At 47.2% G+C, this 18,598-nt stretch overlaps 2 protein-coding genes across 3 annotated transcripts; one reads left to right on the forward strand and one right to left on the reverse strand.

The window, feature by feature from the left end:
- Window positions 1-1,212: 1,212 nt before the first annotated feature.
- TADA3 (transcriptional adaptor 3) lies at window positions 1,213-10,315 on the reverse strand. 2 transcript variants are annotated; one of them, XM_020980982.2, is made up of 9 exons: window positions 9,976-10,315; window positions 6,537-6,756; window positions 5,847-6,097; window positions 5,540-5,645; window positions 5,207-5,348; window positions 4,984-5,087; window positions 4,183-4,292; window positions 3,709-3,894; window positions 1,213-1,902 (listed from the first exon to the last, which is right to left on the reverse strand). In XM_020980982.2, exons 2-9 carry the CDS (start codon window positions 6,741-6,743, stop codon window positions 1,710-1,712), a joined length of 1,299 nt encoding a protein of 432 aa, XP_020836641.1. In that variant the 5' UTR covers window positions 6,744-6,756; window positions 9,976-10,315; the 3' UTR covers window positions 1,213-1,709. The 2 variants fall into 2 exon arrangements, with proteins under 2 accessions (XP_020836641.1, XP_078008308.1); XM_078152182.1 differs by lacking the exon at window positions 9,976-10,315 and having other exon boundaries at window positions 6,537-8,231.
- A 181-nt stretch (window positions 10,316-10,496) lies between these two features.
- Window positions 10,497-18,490, forward strand: ARPC4 (actin related protein 2/3 complex subunit 4). The gene is made up of 6 exons (XM_020980989.2): window positions 10,497-10,583; window positions 11,578-11,696; window positions 12,209-12,320; window positions 13,600-13,695; window positions 15,550-15,720; window positions 17,646-18,490. Exons 1-6 carry the CDS (start codon window positions 10,581-10,583, stop codon window positions 17,649-17,651), a joined length of 507 nt encoding a protein of 168 aa, XP_020836648.1. The 5' UTR covers window positions 10,497-10,580; the 3' UTR covers window positions 17,652-18,490.
- The last annotated feature ends 108 nt before the right edge of the window (window positions 18,491-18,598 follow it).

Below are 18,598 nucleotides of genomic sequence, written 5' to 3' on the forward strand. Positions count from 1 at the left end.
AGAGATGAATTTCCTAATAAATGATTTTTGGGGATGGGGGTGAGGAAAGGATGAAGAAAGAATTTAGTGTAGGGGTTAATTATGGGTACAGAAAACCTTACGACAAAGGAAGCTGCCGGTGCTCGCCCTGAATCCTTTTAAATTGTGTATTTGCCTGGGCTCAAGCACAAGTCACTCATTCCCTTTGCCCATGGGTTCATTCCTGCCTTGTGTCTCCACAGGTCAAGACACTGACTTTTGGGAAGCCCATGATTTTCTGCTGTTAGCAAGGGTCAGCAAGGGCTGTGTGTATTAAGCCATCCTTTGTGCCCTCCGGTCCTTACAATGGGGAACTGGAAGGACCCCAAGTGTTAGGACAGTAATAACAGCTGACATTTCTACGGTGCTCTAATGTTTACAAAGCACCTTCCTAATGAGAACCCTGTGAGCCCCTTCTTACCTAGCCCTCCCCAAAGAATAAACAGGCTGTATTCCCAAAGTTAATTTGTTAGCTAGTTTGGAACTTGGAGTTTCCCCCTAGAAACAATATTATGTGTTTATATTTCCAAGGAAGTTCAGAAAAGTCTATTTAAATAGAAAAACAGCCATGCTACATGAGCTTCCCACTGTTTCTTTGAGAAAATACCTTCTAAATTCTGACTGGGAAACTGGGGAACACCCCAACCCCTCCTCGCACTACCTTGCCAACGAAGGAACAATCTTATTTCTTTCCCATGGCGTTTAGGGGACTTCCATTTTCCCCTTCTCTGACCTCCTTCTCCCCTCATCCCCCCCCCCCATCCCCTACTGTGACCCCAGAGAGGGATTTCTGGCAAAGGTAGCTCTTCAAGCACGAAGGATTCCTCCTTCTGGGAGGGCTCGACCTCTCCTGGACCATCTGCATCGGTAAGCTCTTGCTCCTGCCACCCCCCTTTGCTTGGAGGGTCCTCCCCTTCATTCTCTTCGACCAGGTTCATTTCAGTTCCACTTTTCTCCTCAGATCACCCCAGCACTTCTAGGCTACATCCACTGAGTACCTGATTATATTCTGCCCTGTATCATTCTCTAATTCTTCACAGTTAAGTCTTATCTCCCCAAGAAAATGGAGAGTTCCTTAGGGCTGAGAACCATGATTTCTGCTTCCTTTGTATCCCCCACAGCACCTAACACATTTCTAGGCACCCAGCAGATGCCTGCATCAGGAAGGCTCTGGGTCCTGATGACGGCAGGGTCTTCGTGCTGTCCTTTTATTTCCCCTTTCAGTCTCAGAGTGACAGATGACTCCCATCTCAGCCCTTCCCTCCCATTCTGCCTCCTTCTCTCCACTCCAAGAGATGACACTGGGACTTGCGTTATGTTCTTAAAAACCAGAGTAGGGTGTTTACTCTAAAGTTCACACCTCAGAAAAACAGGTCAAAAGTCCTTGGAAGAAAAGAGAGGGAAGAAGGGACAAGAGCCAGGCCCAGGGTAGAAGGGAGTCCTATCCCAAGACCCCGATCTCTCACCAGAAGCCAAGCACAGCCTGGGGCCAGCTCTGGTCCGCTGACCCCTCCTGCTCCTTGGCTGCACACTGTCTAAAACGTCCAGTGAAGAGAGGCAGCAAAGAGCCAGCAGCTCCCACCCATTCTGCCAGAGGAAGGGACCAGGGTCTTCCCATTCTTCTAAGCATTAAGGTTTGGGAGAAAGAGAAGAACAGAAAGGCAGGGCAGGAGCCGAGAGGCCCAGCCTGGCTATCCATCCAGAAGTTTAAGGATGCTCTCCCGCTCCTTCAGTGTCTTCCAGGCCTGGTCTTTTTCCTTCTTGGTGGGAGTCCTCTTCTTTTGCCGGGCAGCCATAATCTTCCGGAAGGCATCCATGACCTCATTGTCTGCCATGCGTACCCGCTGCCTCAGCTCCTGACGATTTACTTCTTCTTTGGCCAACCTAAAAAGACCACCACACTTGTTCAGTCCCAACTAGCTTGGAGAGTATCTCTGACTCTTCTGCTCCTTCAAAATCCAAACCAAACTGCATCTTCTAAAAAACCTTCCTAGTATGGACCAAATCAGTTTACTACTTTGGTCCTCACCCAACATAGCTGAGCTCTCCAGGTCCCATTCCACTCAAAAAACAAAAAAGAAGTTCTCATCAAATGCCTAATTTCAAAATACCACAAATCCAAAACACCCCAAGATTCTGGCCAGAACTTTGGGCTTCATCATGAAGCAGTCATGGAGACAGTCCAGTGAAACCTATGGATTGCTTCTCAGAACAATGTTTTTAAAAGCATAAAATACAATACAAAGGATTACCAAGGAAATCAATTATCTTTAAAGTTAGCAAACATTAAAATAAACATTAAGTTCACAGACCATAGGTTAAGAACAGCTACTTCAAAGGGACTTGAAAGCTGTACATTATATGTTCTTGTCTTCATGTTACTGTGATTTACCTTTTGTTATCTCATTTTCCTTGCTTTCTTGCTTAGACCATGAATACCCTGAGAGGAGAGAACGTCTTTTTTTTCAGTCAAGCAAATCTTTGCATGTGTACTACGTGAACGGCCCCTCTGCTAAGTGTCATAGGGGATACCAAAGGAGGATAAGACCCAGTCTCTCCTCTCAAGAAATTTCCAGCCTGGTCATTTTTCTTCTAATGGACTATTAAAGGGCACCCATTGTTTCCTAGGAGCCTGGAATTCTGACCTAGACTCTGATACTAATTAGCCACAGGACGTTAGTCAAGTCAGTCCTCTTTGGACCTCAGTTTCCTCCTATGAAAAATGAGGGGCATGAGATACATAGAGGGAAGTGAGGGGAGATCAGAAGGTAGTGTATCCCTTTTTTGTTTGTTTCTACCTGATTAATCTCATATGTTTTTTGTAAATTACACACAGCAGGAGTTCATAGTTTCTTGCTCAATTCTCTTCCCTGTTCTTCTATGTCTTGAAATGTTTGCGATTATGATCACAATAAAAAAAAGAAAAAAATGAATAGGATGTAATACTGTAAGGTGAAGTTGTGTGCTTAAGTTTTGCTAAACTTTTTTTCTTTAAAGGTCACTGTGTAGAGAAAAGGGGTATATACAGAAATGACTATGATGTAACAAGGAAAGATATCAACAAAACTTCTTTTTTTAAATGGGGGTTTGGACCAGATTATGTCTAAAATCCTTCCAGCTCTAACATTCCAGGATTTTCTTCCACAACGTTATCCCCTGATGCCCTTGCAAGTTATTATTAAGCTGGACTGACTATGAATCTGCCCTATCTGCTTAGGATTCCTAAAAGCCTCCAATGTGCAGTTAAGCACTACTCAGTGGGTACCCCAAAATACCCCAAACATTGATGATGATACAAAGTGAAAACCTGAGACACCCTTATAGTCCCCATGAACTGGTATGGCAAAAAAAATTCATCACTTGGATACCAAATCTCTGATGATGAGCCCCTCTGCATTTAACTGTGAGATACCTCCTGCTATTCAAGCCTTTCCAACTTTGTAGTATCCACCAATGGCACAGACTTCAAGAACTAAAGGTCACCTTCACCCCACAATGAAGCATCACAGAAAGAGCTCAGAGGGCCCAGTCACAGCAGCTTATATTCACTTATAGACATCCCCACCGATGTGGGTGGCACTTTAAGTCAGAGATGGTGAGTAACATGGCCACCCAAAGAGTGTCTAGCAATGCAGGTAAGTGACTACCCAATGACCTAATTCCCAATGACGCTTCTATGCTCATGCCCACCTCAGAAGATCGTGCTTCTTGGTTCGGTTGTGGGCGCTGAGTGCCTTCAATTCAGCCTGCCGCTTCCGCAGCTCAGCAAGGACCTCGTCCTCGGAGTCCTCAGCAGGCCTGTCCTCAGACTCCAGCAGGCCCTGGGCTATCAGCTCCTCCTTTATTCGTCCCTCCAGAGACTTGGTATGGGGAACACTGTGGATAGATCAGATGGCCCTGTCACCTAAACTTCACCTCTTGACATCATCCTCACCCATTAGAGGACCCAGCCCTGTGGTTGCAGAAAATATAACTGCTTCTTGATCTAAGCAGCAGCTAATGATAAGGTCCAAGGACTCTCACTTCTCACCCCTGTCTTCTTCACTGGAGGCCTCCCCACTTGAAATCAGAGACCCGTAAGAGTCAGCTGACCCTTAATAGAAGAATGAGCAGAGGCTGGGAAGGGATGGGGTGAGGATGGACAGAGATGGGGACACTACCTACCTGAATGGCTTGTTCTGATTTCTAGGGGAAGTACTGGCACCATCAGCTCCGGATTCCTTGCCAGATACATCCGGGATAGGGGAATCTTCCATAGGAGAGATGATGTTTTCCTAGAAGGCCATGAAAGCAAGACAAGTGCAGTGACTCTGATGTCAAGCTCAGCTTCCCACAGAGGTCACCTTCTCCCTACCTCCCCGTCTTTGATAGGTCATTCCTTCCACAAATCACACCATCTCTAAAAAAGCCTGCTCATCTAACTTCCTCCAGAAAGTCTTCCTAAACTAAGAACAAGTATTCTGGCCACTACAATTATGCAGCAAACACCCTCTTCTGTAGCACTTATGAATGAAAAACGTAGCCAAATGTGGCTTGAATAGATCGAGTTCTTAGGTTCCTTCTCAGCTGTCTATTCTGTATCCCTCCCCCTCCCATTAGACTATGAGTTCTCCGAGGACAGGACACCCTAACTCTTCCTCTGACATTCCCTGGCGATTTATGTCCCATGAAAAAGGGCTCTACACAATGCCACATGATCTGAGGTTATCTTAAGGACCACAGAGCTAGGAGTGGAAGGGACCTTAAAGGCCATCTAGTCCAACTCCCTAATTTTAAACATGAGGAAACTAAGACCCACAACAGTTAAGTTACTTGCCAAAGGTCACACAGGTAGTGAGAGGCAACATTTGAAACCAGGTCCTCTTATCCAAAGCTAAAGCTTCTTCTCACGTCAAACTGCCTTAATCCCATTCTGAGTCCACTGAACTAGAGCATCTTGGGCACCCCAAGACTCTGGATCCTCACCTCCACCAAAGCCTGTAAGAGTCGTTGAGTCAGGGGGCCAAAAGGACACCCATCTTCAGGCTGCTCATGCTGGGCCTCTGATTTCTTAAGCAATGCGTCCACATCTGGAAGCAGAGAGGGGTCAAAGATACAAAGGGGGCGAGTGGATTGCCACATACAGCTCAGACATTCTCCCTGGGTCTTACAGGGATGAGAGAGTGAACTGACTAGATAAGGAGAATACCTTTAGTGTCCAGTTCAGTCAGTGGTCCCATAATGCCTTTCTTCTTGTCAGCTACAGCTGCTGCCCGAGCTCCATCCTTCTGTTCTTCCAGTAAATCCTCCTGGGCCCAGCGCTGGGAATAATGCTTCCCTAGGGGTGGGATCTGCATGAAAAAAGGAAGCAACCAACCTCAATAGGGTAAGGACCAGTCAAACCAAAGAAGGTTTTTTTGTGGTTTTTCCTTCTTTATTCAATATGTTTCAGAACCAGAGCTTGAGGTGGTCTAAGCCTCTGACTAAGACACTCCCTGCCCAAAACAGGGTCCGACAAGGGGTGGTGCTCAGAGGGGTCTACCTTGTAATGCTCAGCCTCATCTTCTGGGGGCTTCAGCAGCTCTTCCAGCGTTCGTACTTCCTCACTGGTGATGTCAGCACAGTATGGCTCCACGGAAGCCCAGAACCTGGGAGCAGAGCCTGGCCCTGAGCACAGACAGTCCCCTCGCCTATTATCAGCCACTGTATTAAGTGCCTGCTAGATGGCTGGGCCCATTCTACATGCTTATCACAGAGAACAATGACAGCCCCCAGGAGATCAGAATCCCCCCTGGCGTCCCTCCCAATTCCTGATAACCCATTTCCCTTGACTTCTCCCAGCCCTGCACCTGTTAGGAGCATCATTCTTGGGAATCCTTGGCACATCAATGGGGTCATCTGTGAACTCATATTCCTGGATCTTGGGCTGGAGGTTCTTTGACTTGGGCCGGCCAGGGCCAGGACCGGGCCCATGACCTGCCTTTCCTTCCAGCTTCTGTTTTTTGGGCTTGCCATGTTTTGCAGGGGCTCCCAGTTCATGGTCCCGGCCCAGCTTCAGGAATCGCCGGTCACCTTTCTTATCCTGCCAGTCAGTCAGGATCTGAAAGACAGACAGACAGTTACTGTGAGAAAGAAGGAAGTCAAAGGTGTCGCTTTCTCCCCCCTGCCAAAAAAGCTGGAGCCTAAGGAACACAAGCCCTCAAGAAATGGGCTGGTGGTTAATTCTTGTTGTGAACTATAACTCAAATATTCACCTAGGCAGCCTTCCCAGCATGATCCCATGCTGTTAAAGCACTTCCCTCAAACTCACAGCAATTCATGCTGGTGTCATTGTGTACTTATACATTTTTTTTTTACACATGGCCTGCTTCCAAGCGTGTAACCTTCTTCTGTCTTCTCTAACTCCCCTAACATCCACAGCATGAGTATAATGACTCCTGCCTATTCCATTCCTACTTGGCCTCACTATCCAATCTGCATTCTCCCCCTTCTCCTTCTACCCTATCACTAGGCAGGGACAAATTAAAGAAAGAAGTCACCTGGGTCTCAGCCTCCAGCACCCGAAGACGTCGGCTGGCTGAGGAAAGCAGGTTCTCCAGCTCCAGCTGCAGGGTATCAAGCTCCTCAATGCCGATGCCATCATCTTCTGAGCGGGCCAGCACTGCTGTATATCGGGGACATACCTTCAGGTGGTCCACTGACTTGAAGTCATGGAACTGCAGTGGGCAGTCCTTCAGCTCACTCATGGCCTCTAAAGGGCTGGAGAGGAAAACAGTCAATTGACAAGAACTGGGAGGTGGTGTGGCACAAGAGGACCTCGATGGGAAGGTGATGGCCTGGGATAGCATTAACTTCAAATGTGAGCCGTAATTCTCCTTCCCACTTCCAAGATGTGACAGCTCTCTTTCCTCCAAAGTTGACTCTAATTCTACTCCTGCCTTTATGATCCCCAGCTATGTCTCCCGCTGGGCTCTTGTCCTTATTCTTCCTATCTCACAAATTGTTTCCTACTTCCATAACCCCTAAACTTCTCCCTCCTTCCTTTCCATGTTCTTTTTTATTCTTCTTTTTCCTTATTCAATTCAATAAGCCTTCATTAAGCACCTGCTATGTACCAGGTACTGTGCTGGGTACCAAGAATACAAAGATAAAAAGAAAATAGTCTTTGCTCTTGAGGTATTTATATGCTACTGAGGGGAAACTATATACACATAAATATACGTATATGTGTGTATATACACATATATGTATATATAGATACACACATATATATGTGCAAATAAATCCTAAAAATACAAATTAATTTGGTGGACAGGGCAATAACAGCTGGGGGAAATTGATACACACTTTTTGTAGGAATTGGCATTTAAGCTGAACCTCGAGGATCCTAGGGACCTTTGTAAAGACAGAGACAAAATGGCAAGAGTGAGTAGGCAAGGAAGGCTAGTTTGGTGGGAGGCACAGTGCCAGTCGAAGAAGAATGAACCTGAAGTCAAGAGGTAGATAAAGTTAAATGACAAAAAAGAGGAGTTGTCCTCTGTTCTAGAGGCAAAAGGGAATCACAGAAGTCCCCTTTGTATGATAAAGGGCATGTGAGTAAATACAAGAGGGCAGATTTGAGAAATGTTATGGAAACAGAACTGCCAACGCCTGGCAACTGGTTGAATATGAGATGTGAAAGAATGAGCCCCAGGCTTCGAACCTGGACTACCAGAAGGAAGGTGGGGTTTTGTACTTCTCTGCGCACACACCGTTTCCCCTCAGGAGGACGCAGCTGACTCCCAGACAACAAAGTGAGAGGCAGCATGACCTAATGAAGAGAACACTCACCAGAAATAGGGAAGTTAGGAGAAGGGACAGGTCTAAGGAGAAAATCATGTTCTGGATGCGCTGAGTTTGAGATGACTATAGGACATCCTGGAGAAGACATCTAGCAGGCAACCGGTGAGCCGAGGCTCGATCTAAGAAAGACCATGGCTGGATTTCACAGAGTCACAGATTTAGAGCTAGAAAGGATCTTAGATGACAGAATCTGATCCTTCCCTCCCCACCCTTCATTCATTTTTCAGAGAAAACTAAGACACAGAGAGGTTCAGGGAATTGTCAAGGGTCATACAACAAATGTCTAAGGAAAGATATGAACTCAGATCTACCTGACTCCAGGTACAATGAGTGCTCTATCCACTAGGCCATGCTGCCCTTCAATTTGAGACTGAGGAGTCAGCTGCATCCTACTGAGGTGAAACAACATGTACACAGCTAAGTACAAAATTCACATAAAATAAATGCAAAGTAACTTGGGGCAGGGATCAATTACAACTAGGGGAAATCAGAAAAAGCCTTTGGTAGGAGGTAAGAGAGACAACAGCTGAACTTATGGGAGATGCTGATATCACCAAAAGAAAATACGTAGAGAAGCGAACCTCAGTTACAGCCCTAGAGGACACTTAAGAGTTATATGTGAGTTATGATGCTTCTGCACTCAGGCCAAATCCTCTTGACAGCTAAGTGCAACCTAGACCACCTGAACACTGTATCTATTAAGAGGCAATCAGATACCATTCAGCCTTCCATCTTAACATCTGCCTGTCACCTTGCACCCTCAACTTCCTACTGCCTTCAGCACAGTATTCAAACCAAAAGTGCCACTGCTTCTGGAAAGGAACATGTCAATTGACTGCCCTATATACAACGACTCAACATCCTTGTGAATCCTCAGACCAAAACTCTCTTCCCTAATTATCATGTTTGTTAACCTCCCCAATTAGAATGTAAGCATCTTGAGAGCAGGGACTGTCTTATATTTGTACTCCCAACACTCTCATCCTCTCCAGGCTACATTCTGGACTTTCTCTACCATGCCCCAACCTAAAGCTTCTTTCCAGTCCAGGAACTCACACTTTGGAAGTAACCTGGGTCCCTGAAGCCTCTCTCTCTGATTAGATGGCTCCTCATAGAATTCCCATTTAAGGAAGACTGCCCAGGCCAAGCTTGTCTCATTGTACTCTGAACTTCCTCTACCAGCCCTCCACTTCATCTCCCCCTGTTAAAGTGCAAGCTCCCTGGGTATTTGTGTACCCAGCACTTAAACACAGTGCCTGGAAGTCATAACTGCTTAATAACAAAGATTTGCTTGTTGACTAGATGGTGCTCGGCACTAGTATGTCCCTACTAAGTGTTCATTCGTTTGTTTAAAGGATACCGAGGAGAGATAGGAGAACAAAGAAGGAACATAAAACCCAGTGGAAGAGAGAGGATCCAGAAGATGATTAACATTGTCAAATGCAAGCGTCAAGAAGAATGAGGACTGGAGAAAGGACAGAACACCACAAGGATCGTGCTCTTACTATGACCTTCCCACAGGTTTCCCCTCCTATCCTCCTCCTACACAGCTGCCCCTGACTCTTCTTACTGATGGTGCCACCAAGCCCTTCCCCCTACCACTATTCTCAGATTCCCCCCTCCCCGCCCCCATGGTCTCCCTTCACTCCTTGCCTCCCAACACCCCACACCCCCTTCCCTCCCCTCCACCCCCCATGTCCCCTCATTCCCTCAACCCCCATGTCCCCTCACCTCCACGCCCCCTTCCCCCCATGTCCCCTCATTCCCTCACCCCACTCCCCCTTCCCTCCCCTTCACTCCCCATGTCCCCTCACCTCCACGCCCCCTCCCCTCCCCTCTCCCCCAGGTCCCCTGACTCCCTCACTTTCACGCCCCCCTCTCCATTCCCCGTGTAGTCGTCCCCCCTAGCCCTCTCGGCGCCACGCCCCCCTCGGCCCTCCCCACTCCCCGTGTCATCCTCCGCTCCCCCAAACCGTCACCCCCTCCTCAGCGCCCCCACCCCTCCTCGCTCCTAGTGTTGTCCTCCCTTTCCCCCGCTCCCCTTGCCCCCACGTCACACCCCCTCGGGCCCAGTCCCCCGCCTCTCCTCACTCCCCGTGTCATCGCCCACTCCCCACGCCCCGGTCCCGCCTCCACCTTCACAGCCCGAGCTCTATCCGGATCCACGAGGCGCGCGCTCGGCCGGCCTCGAATGCTCGCGGGTGGGGGGCCGGGGTCCGCGAGTGCAGATAACCGCTGGCCCTGCAGGGACAGGCGGAGCCGCCCACTGCGTCCCGGAGGTGGTGCAAAGGGGCCGGGCCCACTCTCGGGCGAGGCTGGGGAGCCTCGGCGGCTCAGGCCAGGGCAGTAACAGACCGCGGGCGGGCGGGGTCAGAACCGGAAGAGGCGGAGCGATCCTGTGTCTGGTACTGTCCTAATATGGAGCCAGAACGGTGAGCTGGGCTGTACCTTCTCGCGGAGAGAGGGGGAGACACGAGGAGGATGCAGAGATGACAGGGAAGGACAGACACCGCAGAAGCTCACACAATCATTTCAGGCCTTGAAGAAGTGTTCATAGCCACGGAGAGAAGGGGTTCCGGCAAGCTGCAGCGGCAGAAGAGACCAGCTGTCGTTGCTTCGCTCCAGCCACCCCTGCCCCAGGAGCGTCAGTGGTAGCGCCCAGTCCCGGCTCCCGGAAGAGACGGCCCCCCGGAGTCAGTGCAGTCCTGCACTTCCGCTTTCCGGCCTAGCCAGACCCAGCAATGGTAAGAACCGGGGGGGCGTCCGCTGAGGGATCTCGGGGGGAAAGGGAGGGAGGCGGCCCCGCGGTGGGGAGGGAGCTGAGGCCTCCCAAGACTGAGGAGGCTCAGGGGCCGGTGGGAGAGCCGGAGCAGCTCCACTGGGGAGGAGCCCGGGAGGACTGAGGGGGCGCCGGGGGCTGGGGGAGCTGCAGGGGCAAAGGCGCCGAGGGCGAATGAGGGGCTTGACAGAAGGGCGCAGAGAGGATGAAGGAGGGTGCCAGGGGCTCGGAAGAAGGAAAGGAGGGGGGGAGGGAGAGAGGGGAGAATGAGGAGGGGGGAAGCAGAAGCTGGGGGGACGCACGGATGGATGAGTGGAGGGGCAAATGCGCGGAGGGCGGATGATGGGGGAGACCCGAAGACTGAGAGGGCTGGAGGAGGGCCAGGGAGGGGCAGCAAGAGCATAGAGTGAAGAAGGGGAAGTGGGCAGGGGTGAGGGAGAAGGAAGAGGCGAGGGCCTGCATGAAAAGGCAGGATTCAGAGATGGGGGACTGAGATTTGGATCCCAGCCCTGCACTTGGCAAAGGCTGAGTGACCTTGACCAAGTCATTTATCTCTGCCTTAATTTTCTAATTTGGCGGTTATGTCCGTGCCACCCACCTCTAGAGTGTAAATGAAAGTGCTTTGACAAGTTATGTGTAGAGGCATATGAAGTCACTTCCTGAGAAATGGGAGGATGCTACAGTGATCCAAAGACATTTTTCGGGGAGGAGTTGAGGGGTGGGGCATGAAGAGCACAGGTTACAGAGCTCAAGGTAGACCCACCGTCCAGTCTGCAAGCAGATTGCCGCCTCTCCATCTCCTCACCTTGGTGAGATAGCTGTCACTCCTGTTCAGGTCAGCCAATGGTACTGTCCGGTTCCTATTAAGATGCCTAACTGAAAAGAAAAAGTCCATGTTCCTTGGAGGGGGGGGGCACCCAGCCCTGATTCCTTATGGTTTGTTTTGTTTTCTTCTGCAGACTGCCACTCTCCGCCCCTACCTTAGTGCCGTGCGGGCCACGCTGCAGGCTGCACTGTGCCTGGAGAATTTTTCCTCCCAAGTTGTGGAGAGGCACAACAAGCCAGAGGTAGAAGTCAGGTAGGAAAGAAGTGGAGCATGAGGGGCCTTGCTTAAGGAGACTGATGGGCAGCACCATTACCAAGGTTTCAGTGAAAATTGCAGAGCTGTGTCTGCAGCACTACCATCCCACTAGGTGGGACATCCCAGAATGGTGCATATGGGTGAAGAATCCCACAGAGTAATTTCAGGAGTTTTATAGATCTCTGAATTATCACTTCCTCTTTTTTCTTACCATAAGGACTGAGGGAGGGTATAGTGAGGGACATGAGCTGACAGAAATTTTGGTGGTAAGTGCAAAAATCATTCTGGATCAATGATTAAAGGATTTGGGCTCATGTTAATTATTTGCCCCTGAATCTACTTATATAGCTGATCTCTTTCATTCCTGTTTTGAAGCATCTGTGCAGTTAGCTAGACTGTGTACACCACCTTGTGCTTTATCTTAGTTGGTGATTGTAGGGCCCTTTGTGGGGTCTTCTAAACTATGGGTCCATCCGATGACAGTGGAATCTTTGACATTGCATTTATAGGAGTAGCAAAGAACTCCTGTTACAACCTGTGACCATCAGCAGGAATGAGAAGGAAAAGGTTCTGATCGAGGGTTCTATCAACTCTGTTAGAGTCAGCATTGCAGTGAAACAGGTAAGTTTAACACTTGAGGACTGCTTAAAACTGGAGACTGGATGTTAGCAGTTTTGTATTACGCTGAGCACATAGGGCCCTGAGATCTAAGAGATTGTTGAGAAAAACTTAATGAAATGAAACAGATTGATATTTTCTGGGACCTAACTGCTTTAGGAGGGTGATCAGTGTGGAGACAAAGTAGATTCTATTATGAAATAAGTAGCAGGTTGAATCTTTTCAAGTTGTTACTTTTTGCAGGCTATAGTGGGCAGAGCCCCATTAATAGAGTCAGAGCTGCATGTGAGCCTTTCCTGCCTCCTTGTGGACTTGGGCAGGCCACAGACAAAGGTTATGTTTCTGTAAGCCTCAGTTTCCCCATGCATAAAATGAAGATAATACACTACCTACTTTGCAGGGTTCTTGTGAGGAACAAATGAAATAGTTGAACATAGTTTATAGACATAAAATAGTATGTAAATGTATATTGATTTCTAATGATAACACAAGTTCAGACATATTTTGGCAGCATGGTACAAAACTGAGCCAGTTCTCTTTTCTGGGTCTAGGCCTTTTGACTGTTTTTTGGTGGAATGAGAGAGGAGTACTAATGGCTCTTCTTCTGAGTTCAAATCTGCCCTTAGACACTTTCTAGCTACGCGACCATGGGCAAGTCACTTAACCCTGTTTGCCTCAGTTTCCTCATCTGTAAAATGAGCTGGAGAAAGAAATGTGAAACCACTCCCAATATTTTTTGCCAAGGAAATCCCAAATGGAATTACGAAGTGTCAAACGTAACTGAAATGACTGAACAACAAAAATTATATACATACTTCATCTGGAGAAAGGAAGTAGAACTAGTTCCCAGGAATGAAAAAAGGTCTTTATTGCATCACGGACCCCTTAGGTAGTCTAATGAAGCTCACGGACCCCTTCTCAGAATATTTTTTTAAAATACTGAGAATTGAAACAGAAACCAATGATATCAAAATACAGATGTGAAAAAAAAATTCACAGACTCTAGGAACTCCTATGTTCATGTAATGGTCTTGAGTTGGGGAGGACCTTCCCTAATAAGCTTAACTGTCCTCATTCTTGAAGATTATTTTCTTTCCTTTTGATTTCCAGAAACTTGGGTTAAGGAACATTGTAAGGCAACAGTCTCAGAATGGACAGCCTCTGTGTGGTAGCCCTGTGGAGACATGGTTGGGTTCGAGAGATTGAGGATCAGGCCATTATGCTCTTCATGTCCTGTTGTGCTGGCTTTGTGGAAACATGGGTTTTTTATTGGTCTCTGCAGGCTGATGAGATTGAGAAGATCCTTTGCCACAAATTCATGCGCTTCATGATGATGAGAGCAGAGAACTTCTTCATCTTGCGTAGGAAGCCTGTGGAGGTGAGCTAGAGACCTAGATCTGAAGCACTTAACCAGGGAGAGTAGCTGTAATTGATGGGTCCTGGGTTCACAACTTTGGTAGGTTAATAACCACTGGCCTGTGTAGATACGACCTTGTGACCTTCCTGACTCAAAATATGTTTCTGGTTTTTTTTATGTGCTCATTTGTCCACCTGTCTCCGTGACACATGAGAATTCCCAGTGGGATAGGAACAGTGTCTGAGACAGCATTTCATGCATTGCAAGATTGTTCCTGGATTGATGATTGTCCCTGATACCTCCATCTTGGCTAGCTCAAGGCCCGAGATCACCATCTTGAAATCTTCCTCCAGGCAGTAGTCAGTGAATTGTCTTTCTTTGGCTGGGAAGGAGAGGCATCAGAGGCTTAGGAGAAACCATTCTCTCAACTTAAGTACTGTGGGTAATACAAAAAAAAGCATAAGACAACGGTTCCACTCTTAAAGAGTGTCTAATCTAGTTGGGAAAATATAATAGTTTTCATTTATGTTTCATGCACTATCAGAGGTTCCCAAACTCATTTGGCTTACTGCCCCCTTTAAGAAAAATTACTCGGGGTCCTGGGGTGGGGTTAGGTTAACCTTTATTTTTATTCAATGCCCTCCAATTGCACCTGAGGCTGCTACTGCCACCCCCACCCCCCCAGGATTGTTCCAGCACCCCCACAGGGGGTAGTATCACCTACTTTGGGAACCCATGCACTATATCTTTCGAATTTCACAACATTTTGAGGTATTCATTTCCCTGTTTTACAGTTTAGGAAACTGAGCCTTTGAGGGATTTGCCCCAAGGCACTCAGCTGGCTAGTGAGAGGCTGATCTGAGATCTGAACCTCCTGGCATTCTCACTTTGGTCTAGCATTCTGTCTAGCCAGGGCAGCATTGCCACCAAGGAGGTTTTGCATCTTCAGATGTCTTTGTCTCTCTGGGCTTCATAGGAGCTTAGGATTTAAAGGTGGAAATCATTTATTCTTACCCCCATCATGTATACATGAGAAAACTGGGACCTTGTAAATTTCAGTGATTGGCTTAGGGTTGCGCAGCTCCTCTGACTGCACATCTAACTCTTCCCAATATACATACTGTGTTTCAGTTTCCCTGTCTGTAAAATTTGAATGGGTTAGATAACCTCGAAAGATGTTTGCATCTGTTAAAGCCCTGTGATTCTTTGGTAGATGGAGCAACAGTTGCTTCAAAAATAGGATTGAAGAAAAAAATGCTTTCTAAACTTTCTAGACAGAATAACCCTTGTAAGATCAACGCTAGAGAAAAGAGATGATTCTCTAGGATGGCCCTTATATCATAATCAGTTTGAGAATACATTCTCTCTTTCCTCCAGATCACAGCCTGTACCCAAATATCCTGTAGGTATGCATACCAGAAATGTAGAGAAGCTTTGTGCAGCCTCAGGTTCAGTCCCCTCATGGTCCCAAAAGAGTCGATATCTTGGCAGGTGAAAGATAAATATAGCTGGTGAGAAGCTAGGTTTTCCATGCTACTACCCTCCTCTGGATAGAGAAATAATGGGCCTAGGGTGATGATTGAGACATATTTTTTTTTTGGACCTGGCCAATGCAGGACTTAATTTTGCTTGACTGTGTGTTTTGTTTAGAAGGGTTTTTCTTTTTCATGCTTTCTCAGTTTGGGGGAATTAGAGGGAAAAAGGCAGACTTTCATTGATTGAAAAAAGTTTTAAAGAATTTTTTTAAAAGATGGGAATTGAAGGAGAGAATATGGATTAAGAGGGGAGGATGTGTGGTCTGCAAGGGCTCCTACTCTCCTTCCCCACCCCCAACAGCTAAACTAATTTTTTTCTGTTTCTTTTTTTGTTTCACAGGGTTATGATATCAGTTTCCTGATTACAAACTTCCACACAGAGCAAATGTACAAACACAAACTGGTGGACTTTGTGATCCACTTCATGGAGGAGATTGATAAGGAGATCAGTGAAATGAAGCTGTCGGTCAATGCTCGAGCTCGTATTGTGGCAGAGGAGTTCCTCAAGAATGTGAGGATTTTGAGGGCTTTGCTGTTTCGTTAGGGGGAAAGAAGGCTGGCGTAGAAATCAAATCACCTTTTTTAGTAGAAAGATGATGTTTAGAAAATGGCATTTCTTCCCTGAAAAATTGTTAGGGCTGGAATGAGCATCTGAGGCAGCTCTGATGCAACTGGTTGCTTTGGGCCTAGATCTGGAGGCCAGCTGTGATAGATGGAGCCTTTTTCCATCTCTTAAGACATTCCAGGAAATCTCCAGTGATCACCTGGTCCCAGCATCTCAAAATATTCATACCCAGAAAGCTCTTGTCTATATTTCACTTGTATCATCATGAGGGAAGTTAAGTAGTGTTCTGCAAAGATAGAGAGTAGGAACCATGGTTTGCATAGCTTAGAAGTCATTCCATATCTCATTTCTGACCTCTGTTTTTCAGGCTTAATGATCTTAATTTCTACAGCCAGTTTTTAATATTTTTTTTATCTACTCCTCACAAAGTTGTCTATTTCTTTTTAGTTATAGGGACCTTTAGTAAGGAAGGCCTACTCAGACTGTGTAAGAGCACTTGACTGGTGTTTGCTTCCTACATGTTTATTTGATTTTGGCTAGATAATCTCACACACACACACGAGTGCTTGAGTCCCACAGAACTTCAGTTCTTGGTGTGTTCAGTTCATAGTTAACTCTTATCCCAGATACCTAATTTAGTATTTATTGTGCATAGAAAAGCATAGACCTTGCCCAGAAGAAGTTGACTTTCCTAAAAATGACAATTACTGCCAGTTTCTCATGGGATTTGATTAAACCTCATGCTCTCTGTGCAGAAAATAGATATAATAATCACAGCTCTGGAGATGAGAAGCTCCATTCAACAAATATTTTTTGAACCATGTGCAGAGCACTGTGCAGGTACCCAGGGAGATAGAAAGATGTATAAAGTAATCCCTGCTCTCAAGGACTTTATAATCCAGTGAAATTGAGGAGATGCTGTGGTGGCTTAAGGTTGAAGTCTAGGGTGCTTTGACTTCATCCTTATGTACTTAATATAAGCATTTGTTGAGTAGCTGCTGCCCCAGGTTGAGGGTGAAACAATGCGTTCAACTTCTGTTTCAGCATTTCAAGGATACACGATTTCATCCTTGTGGGTACTTTACTGATGGCTGCACCTTAGTAATCTGCGGAGTTGTTATGGCAAAACAAAACACTAATAATAATTATGGGGCTAAAGGACTGTATAAATCTGGTTTGGGACAGGGAAAGACAGAGAAAGAATGAGAGACTGCCACTGGAGTATTCAGAAGAGTTATCATTTCATCGGTGTGGGCTCCTCTTCCACCAACAAATGGCAGCCTTGCCTTGCCTTAATGGAAGTCTTCATGCCTTGTTGTGGCCTTCAAACAATTCAGGGCCTAGTTGCTAATCCTTGGTGACAAATCTTTCTGAACTCAGCTGGGCTGGTCTTTAGATGACAGGTTGTCACCAGGCCTGTACAGTCTGTCCAGCTGGAGATAGGCCTTGCTAGAACAGATGATGTAATATTCAAGAACCCAGGAATATGTGGGCATAATGATGGTCATCAGAGATGGATGTTAGTGGTGGGGCAACCAGTGAGATACCTTTACCCCTCTTCCTCCAGACTAAGAGGCTGGTCTGTTAGGTTAGGCAGCCTGCGGCTGAGGTGAAATAAGGAAGAGCGCAGGTCTTTCATCCTTAGTCACTTAGTGTAGTGCCCAAGGTAGGCATTTATTAAGTGCTTGCTGAATAAGTAATGTGGGGGGGGGTATTAGGTAGCAGAAGGAGATAGAAAGGAAGAGAGAAGCTTTGAAGACCTTAATTAAGTGGGGGCTGTTTAGCTGAATTCTGATGAAGTTGGAGGAATCAATGCAATGCCAGCACCATTGAGCACCTAATCCCAGTTTCCTCTTTTGCTTTCTTCACAGTTCTAGAGCATCTGACTGGATCTCTGGCTGCTCCCTCCTCATCCTCTCTCCTCTCTCTGCAAAGTTGCCCTGGCGGAGCTCAAGAATCCTGGGGCAAGGGGAGGGACAGGGCTTGGGGATGAAGGGCACAGGCTGGAGAGCTTGCTATTGGAAAGAAAACAGCAGTAGACCTGCAAGGCCATACCCAGTGGGTCAGCCTGGCCATCAATATTTAGTCCCCTGGGCTGGGACAGGTTTTTTTTTAATGTCTTGAAATTTAAAACTCTGTGCTTGTAGGACACTGTAACCTTTTGTCTTTTTTTAAACCAACTTAACCACCTCCAGTTACTTTACTGGTCGCTGTGGGTCTGGGCGGGCCTGGAGCCAAAAGGTGACTGTGGCCTTTTCACCCTCCCCCATCTCCCCCCCAAAATGTGCAGGGAAGAGAGGTTTCAGGCTACAGTTCTTTTTTTCCCTTTCTCCCCAGGGCCTCAAAAAGCCATAGGGGCTGCTTCTTGGCTTTCTGAGATCTGCCTGAGGGGCTGCTGTCATAAGATAGCTTGAGGTAGGGGTAAAGCTAGGTAAGACAGTCCCTAATTGTGCCCAGGAGCCCTCAGGAGCTGGAGCCTAAGACCCAGGCAGGTTCTGGAGGGGAGGAGAGCCTCTGTTCAGACCTGCTTCTTGGGGGTCCGTTACTGTCCATGCTAGAGGTGGTGAATCCTTCCTTAGTAGTTGTCCCTGCCAATCAGTGTACCCATCCCTTTGCCTGTCCTGGATTCTTCTGCTCTTGCACTCCGTGTGACTTTTCTTAATCTGGTGACCACACCCCATTAAAATCTTTTCCTGCCCTCTGAGGGGCTGCATGATGTCTGCGCTGTGTGTGTGAACAGAGGGCAGCGATGGGGGTGAGGGGTGTGGAGCTCTGTGGTGGCTGCAGGAGCATCGGTATCCCCGGGCCCTAGCTTCCCTCATGG

Source organism: Phascolarctos cinereus, unplaced genomic scaffold (assembly GCF_003287225.1).
Source record: "Phascolarctos cinereus isolate Bilbo 61053 unplaced genomic scaffold, phaCin_HiC Scaffold_4;HRSCAF=312, whole genome shotgun sequence".
NCBI lineage: Eukaryota > Metazoa > Chordata > Mammalia > Diprotodontia > Phascolarctidae > Phascolarctos > Phascolarctos cinereus.